The sequence below is a fragment of the Cupressus sempervirens genome, chromosome 11, assembly GCF_028749045.1.
Source record: "Cupressus sempervirens isolate cs-2001-9-10 chromosome 11, ASM2874904v1, whole genome shotgun sequence".
In the NCBI taxonomy this organism is placed as follows: Eukaryota; Viridiplantae; Streptophyta; class Pinopsida; order Cupressales; family Cupressaceae; genus Cupressus; species Cupressus sempervirens.
The window spans coordinates 44439581-44447124 of NC_143128.1; the positions used below are offsets into that span (position 1 = coordinate 44439581).

At 36.5% G+C, this 7544-nt stretch overlaps 1 protein-coding gene across 1 annotated transcript; it reads left to right on the plus strand.

Annotated features, from left to right (window-relative positions):
• The first annotated feature begins 359 nt into the window (after positions 1 to 359).
• Positions 360 to 1287, plus strand: LOC149528166 (uncharacterized). Its single transcript, XM_089810924.1, has 2 exons — positions 360 to 494; positions 615 to 1287. The coding sequence occupies exons 1-2, from the start codon at positions 443 to 445 to the stop codon at positions 884 to 886; spliced, it is 324 nt and encodes a 107-aa protein (XP_089667050.1). The 5' UTR covers positions 360 to 442; the 3' UTR covers positions 887 to 1287.
• The last annotated feature ends 6257 nt before the right edge of the window (positions 1288 to 7544 follow it).

Below are 7544 nucleotides of genomic sequence, written 5' to 3' on the forward strand. Positions count from 1 at the left end.
TTAAGAACCCTCATTATTGGCTACCAAAGCTTTAGACTTAGTTGAATTGAGAATCCTCATTGATATCAACTTCTTTTCTTCTCTATCCAATAGATCAACATATTCATCAAAAGATACTTTCTTATAGGGGCATATGCACCGAGTTGTGGTGCCAAAAAGGTGACAAGCCTTTTTTTTTTTCATTTTTCAATAGCGCGCACGCGCTATTGTGCATACGCACTCTAGCGCGTACACACTATGGTTCGGGTTACCCAAACCATAGTGTGTACGCACTATAGTGTGTATGCACAATAGCGCATACGCGCTATTAAAAAGAATTTTTTTTTTATAAATGATGGGCTGCACACCCGCGGCCCATCATATTAACAGTGATTTTTACTATTTATAAGGGCAGCGTGCACGCGAGTTGGAAAACAATTCATTTTCAACATCCCTTGCCAATATGCCTCCTCGCCGACAAAATCCAAGATCACCAGCACGCCGACGCCGATGCCGTATGTAATCTAAACTTGACTTTGCATTATTTTATATGTTTTTCATATTGTTTTATAGGGTTTTTACAATTTTTATTTAGATTTGTTTATTCATTTGGATTTCAATTGATTCTTTATCAGGAAATGTCCATAATCAACCGACAAATCCACAAAACCCTCAAGAACCTGAAGAACCTCAAAACCAAAATCCACAAAACCCTCCTCAAGAACAACAAATTCCACAACCCAAACCAATTCCAAGATCTCCACCAGGCACACAAGAAAATATATTAAATGAAATTGAGATAGGCAAAATTGAATTAGAAGGACTCATTGGTCGGTTGAAACAAGCTGGACAAACCAATCCAATGAGGGCTCAATTGGCATCATCCCTCAAATCCATTAAGACCTAGATAGCCTCAGTTACTGGTCAGTTAGATGTTTGGTGGGTTAAGAGGGAAGAACAAAAAAGATTTTATGCAAATAAATTGTCATATGAAGATGTTAAAAAAAAAGAAATACCAAAAGGTTCAATATGTGCATTATTTAGAAAACCCGGTGAGCAAAATACTGTTAGAGAGGGTACTAAACGGTTCCCCATCCATTGGTGTATACATGATGCTATGAGAAATCATTTTTGGGATAGATGGTGGATGGTTTTTGATGCCCCTCCTTGCAACAATCACGAGGTCCCAATGTATTTTTTGAAGAAATTGTATTGTGAGTTTGTCCTTGGGGAGATCCCCAATTATTTTGATCTATTAGACTCCCAGGGTAGAGGTGGGGGGTCATCATTCGAGAGGCCGGGAGCACGTTGTGACCCTAATGTAGTTAGGGCACCTATGGTCAAGCCACAACGTGAGCATGTGACTATTCCTTCAGTTGTGAAGGAACATGTAGAGGCCAGCACTCTAGGGACCATTAATGCTTTGACACCGACCCTCATCCATTCCACGAGCCCATTAGTTGAGGGGGAGCCTTCTGTGCATCGTGGTCACATGTGCACTTCATGCGGATCCCTATGCACATTTGGCACTCATGCTGGAGATGCTGCAGATGATGGGCTCATCACTGATCGGTTCTTGAACAAAACATTTGGCATTGACACCAGGTAAATTACAATTATAATTTACTAATTTGATCACATTTCATATGTATAGTGAATGATTAATTAATTAGCATCTATTGACATTGTTCAAAATTTAGGGTCAGAGTGTTGCCGAGCCTAGCAGCGATGCTCCGACCCCATTTTTTGTCCCCTCCACGAGTCTAGAGGTATGTATCAATTTAATCATTTAAATTAATACATATATTTATTAAGTTATCATATTAAGGATTGACAAAAAAAATTATGCATGTGCATCAGTTCTCCACAGGACCCTCAACCTTTAGTATGGACTCAGAGCATAGACATCGTATGAGCTTCGTATAGGTACAGTTGTTTCATGTTAATTTAATTTATTTGATTATATTTGTTTCATGTTTCATGTTACATGTAACGTGTATTGTATGACATGCAGCTCATGACATCGGACACACCTCCTCATCTCCGACAGTCTGTTGATCATGGAGTGGCCGCAGCTATGGCTAGCTCACAACCATTGATTGAGGTATGAAAGAATTTTCCCCGTTTTAGTTGTTGTTTATAATAGTTAGTCTCAAAATTTCTAATGTTATTTATAAGTGATTATATTTATTGAATTGTTGTAGGGTCTCGTCACGCCTGATCGTCCACGAGCCTTCGAGGTGGACGTACAGAGTGACTATTTGATGGTGGTAAGAAAATAATTGATTTTGTGTGTACATATATTTGATTTCAACGTATAATAAATACTGATTCATATCTACTTTGCTTGTATCAGCTCGAGTTGGAGAAGAGCCTCAACAAGAGGACGAGCGAGCGTGTTAGGAGGACCCTATCATCTCCACCATCTCCCTCGACACGACGACAGAAGACGTCGAGAGATTTGTTTCCTTCCCCTCGTGGGAAGGAAAAGATATAGTTGATCTAGACATATATATATATATATATATATATATATATATATATATATATATATATATATATATATATATATATATATATATATATATATATATATATATATATATATATATATATATATATATATATATATATATATATATATATATAGGCATCAGTGGACATATTCGATACACATTTGATGTATATGACATTTTATATTTGATGTATGACATTTATTTGATGTATGACATTATTCAACTTATGACATTATTGGTTAATATATGATATGTTTGTTCATATGCGACATTATTGGTTATCATTTTATATTATATGTTTGTTCATGTATGACATTAAATAAGATATGTTCGTGTATGACATTAAATTAGATATGTGCATGTATGACATTAAATTAAATATGTTTATGTATGACATTAAATTCAATACCTAATATGTTTGAAACTTTGATAGAATATTGAGTAACAATAAAATTTATCACTGTTTAAGCATAAGTTAATCATTTGCAATATGTCATCGTCATATGATTTATGATCTTGTTCATGCTTAAAGTTTTCCTTCTCTATCATTTGTTTATCAAGTTTAATTCAATACCTAATTAGTTTGAATTTTTGATACAATATTGATTAGCAATAAACTTTATCAGTCAAGATCGATTAGGACCTCCTGGCAATAAACTTTATCAGGCAATATTCGTGGACCTCCAGGCAATTGGTCACCTAAATGAGAACCTTGAGATTTATTAGGAACTCCATGAAAGAAATCAGTAGCTTGAGAAGCTCTCCATTTGTTAAGCTTCAATACATAACCACCATTTCTTTATCATCAATTAAAAAATGTCAGAGATAGTAGAGAAAAGATGGATTATTTGCAAAAAAAGTCATTTTGAATATCATAAATGTAACATAATCACTGATAGTTTTCTGTGTTTTCATACATTAATGATTGTAACATAATCACCAGTTGATTGGAATGCGTTGCTATTATTCTATAGTAACTAGATTAAGGTAAAAATAAAAGTTTAATAAATAGTTGTTATTATTCTTACATTGTTGGAAACAGGGGCAGCGTGAAGGATCTCTGATATTTTCCAAAATGGTGTTCCCAAATGCACACAATGCCACCAAAGACTCCAAACTTGGATTTACCTTCACCAATTGTTTCCTCCACCTCTACACACCTTAAACAACTTCAACCAATATGTTTCTAAGGTTTCCAAACCCACAAATCTTCAGTAGATACAAAAAAAGAGGAAGAGGGATTCTTTTTTTAGTTTTGTAATAATGGTAGAGGGAAAATTATAAACATTTTTTTCATTTTTAGATTGGGCTTTTTGCGTGAATAAGAACGATAGTTTGTGAATTGTTATCTTTTATCAGAGAGGAGATGCAATATATTTCAAATCTTTGTATTTAAATATATTCATTTGAGATGTGTTGTTCTTTCTACCAGTTTGGTTATCTCTGATAAACTTTATAGAGTAAATTGTGTTTGTGCATATAAGGAAAACTTTTGAGTTTCGCATATCACACAATCTAAAATAAATCATTTTGATCTTTCCCCTTGATTTTCTGATTGTGAATATTTAATTTAGAATCTTTGAGTTCTTAGTTTGTATTTTCTTATTTGTAAATTCTCTCATCTACCTCATGTCTATGGATAGATGATAGCTTGCCTTCTGTGCCTTCCGATTAAAGGCATACCATCAATGTTATTCATTGAATATCCTTTGAGGGAGCTGTAACTTTATATGCAAGATATATCATTATTGGCAATCATAAGAAAAGACTCAATAACAACACATTGCTTAAGTTTCTTCAAAAATATACCAAGCCCAAAGAGCCATTTTGCATTATAAACTTATGGTTGTAACATTTTGGCATCATTTGGAATGAGCTAGTTCGTATTGCCAACACCAAGATCCACCATCTCAAAAAAATTAGTTACGCCTTTGACAAGAGAATGGTTGGGGAAAGATGTGTTTAGAGTGTTATCTTTGTAGTCTAAATATAGGCTCACTAAAATTTCATCTACAATGAATACACTTCCAAGTTCTTCTTCAAAGATAAATATCTCCAACACCAAATAAGTACTAAGCACTTCATCCTCGTATTCCACTTGGAATAATCCCATTAATCCTGTTATGGGATGGCATAAAAATGTATAAACCTTCTTCATATTTCTTTTGAATGTCTTCATGATCCTCCAATGCTTCTAGTAGCAACCTTTCTTCTTGATGTGGTGTATAATCAAATGAGAAAGCCTCATATTCTATCTGTCTGTTAGGGTGAGGAATATCTTTTATCTTCTCTCCATCAATCCCTTCTTGCTTGTGTTGATCTATCAAGTTTCTTGGATTAACATCAATGGTTGGAATGATATTAGAAGCTTCAAATATAAAAGAATCAAATTCTAGAAAAGGGGCATCCATTGACAAACTTTCATTAATTTTATTATCAACAAGTTCCTTCTCAATAGGAGGAACAACTAAGAAAGTCACCAAATCAGTTGGCTAAGAGATGTGTTCATTGTCATATTCAACATGCAAATGATAAGCTCCTGCACTGTTAGAAAATCTCCCTTCAACAACATGAGGTGTTTGAAAGTCTCTTTGATTGAAAATCATTAAATTTTTATAATGAAAAAGAAAGGGGGATGAAGGTTTTTCTTCTTTCTTTTCAACCTTATTTTGTAAAGGCATCTTTTTGGGATAAAGATTATGATAATTTTCAGATTGTGTTGCCTTCACATAGCTTGAATTTTTATATTTCATTCTACTAATCAGCATAGCATCATCTATCTTTGCAACTTCTTTTTTAGCATCTTCCAAATTATGCATTTCTTGGAGCTTTAACTAGAATTTAATTTCAATTTCTAAAGATACACAATTGCTTATTTTCAGTTGGCTAATAGGATGGAGGAATTTTTCTAGTACATCTATTGAATCTATATACAAAATCCCTCATAATTTCACTCTTCCTCATTTAAATTTGAACGAAATCTATTAATAACTTGCCAACATTAGCTGTAGGCTTAAATATCTAAATAAATCTTACCTTGAGATCATTCCAACAAGTGACACAACCATCCTACAAATTCTAAAACCATTTAGCAACACTCTCAATAAAGCCACAAGAAAATAATCTGATGAAGACATCCTCTTCTTGCACGCCAAGAATTCCACAAGCAATTGTAACTTCTTTGATGTGGTCATCTAGTTCTTGTATTTTTCCTCCATCAAGTGTTGGGATGATTTCTCTTGACCCTTGGGTAAAGATGAATACTAGACAAAGCAAAGGGCCCAATATGAGCTTCCCATGGTTCTCTCGCAACCAAATCCATTGTATATAATGAAACCCTCTATTCAAATATTATACAAGATAAAATACAGAGTCACCAATTTCGCGTGAATAAAGGATAGCTAAGGATATCTAATCCTACATTGATCTTTGTTTTTGAATCCCCAAAAAAGCTGCCAAAAATTTGTTAGTGAACATATTTGTCTCCTTCACAAATTCTCACAAGCTTAACTCCATTAACCTCTCATGGATACAAATAAGCCACAACATTTGGATAAGTGTAAGATGGTCACTTCCCTCTGAATTGGCATGCCTGAGATATGCCCCGTCAAAGATCGCAACCCTATGGCATTTACTGACCCTTAGGGACATTCTGGATTGGCGTGCCTGAGAACGTTCGAGCATTGAAGGGGATAGGACGAGGTTGGGGATAGGGTTTACCCGGCCACTCGGAGCTAACAGAGTAGACAGTTTGATCCCATGATGAAAGGTGAGAGAGATTTGGCAGTTGGCAACTTTGTACTAGCCGACACTGCAAGTTTCAGCATCACCCGAGATGGCATTGTAAAACAAAAATGGAGTGTGATCTCCAAAAAGTGAGAGATGTTATTGTAGGTCTCCGCAAAATGGGACTGTAGGAACTAGAATCGCATCCATACCTTGCACGAGCTCCAAGATATGCCCCGTCAAAGATTGCAGCCCTATGGCATTTAGTGACCCTTAGGGACATTCCAGATTGGCATGCCTGAGAATGTTCCAGCACTGAAGGGGATAGGACAAGGTTGGGGATAGGGTTTACCCGGCCACTCGGAGCTAACGAAGTAGACAGTTTGATCCCATGACGAAAGGTGAGAGAGATTTGGCAGTTGGCAACTTTGTACTAGTTGACACTGCAAGTTTCAGCATCACCCGAGATGGCATTGTAAAACAAAAATGGAGTGTGATCTCCAAAAAGTGAGAGAGTTTATTGTAGGTCTCCACAACACGGTCTTCTAGGAACTAGAATCACATCCATACCTCGTACGAGCTCCGAGATATGCCCCATCAAAAATCGCAGCCCTATGGCATTTACTGACCCTTAGGGACATTCTGGATTGGCATGCTTGAGAATGTTCCAGCACTGAAGGGGATAGGATGAGGTTGGTGATAGGGTTTACCTGGCCACTCGGAGCTAACGGAGTAGATAGTTCGATCCCATGACGAAAGGTGAGAGAGATTTGGCAGTTGGCAACTTTGTACTAGCCGACACTGCAAGTTTCAGCATCACTCGAGATGGCTTCGTAAAATGAAAATGGAGTGTGATCTCCAAAAAGTGAGAGAGGTTATTGTAGGTCTCCATAACACGGTCTTTTAGTAACTAGAATCGCATCCATAACTCGCACCAGCTCCAAGATATGCCCTATCAAAGATCGCAGCCCTATGGCATTTAGTGACCCTTAGGGACATTCCGGATTGGCGTGCCTAAGAATGTTTGAGCATTGAAGGGGATAGGAAGAGGCCAGGGATAAGGTTTACCCGGCCACCTGGAGCTAACGGAGCAGACAGTTCGATCCCACGACGAAAGGTGAGAGAGATTTGGCAGTTGGCAACTTTGTACTAGCCGACATTGCAAGTTTCAACATCACCCGAGATGGCGTCGTAAAATGAAAACGGAGTGTGATCTCCAAAAAGTGAGAGAGGTTATTGTAGGTCTCCAAAAAGAGTGTTTAAAAATGCAAAAACAGTGGGGGGTCCTTTGTATGGTTTGGGATTTTGATCGTTAAAACGAGA

Bases quoted from the DNA above. Each gene is read 5' to 3' on its own strand.
- LOC149528166 (XM_089810924.1), top strand. From the start codon at position 443: ATGCCTCCTCGCCGACAAAATCCAAGATCACCAGCACGCCGACGCCGA. The intron at 495-614 runs GTATGTAATCTA...ATTCTTTATCAG, and splicing joins AGCACGCCGACGCCGATGCC to GAAATGTCCATAATCAACCG.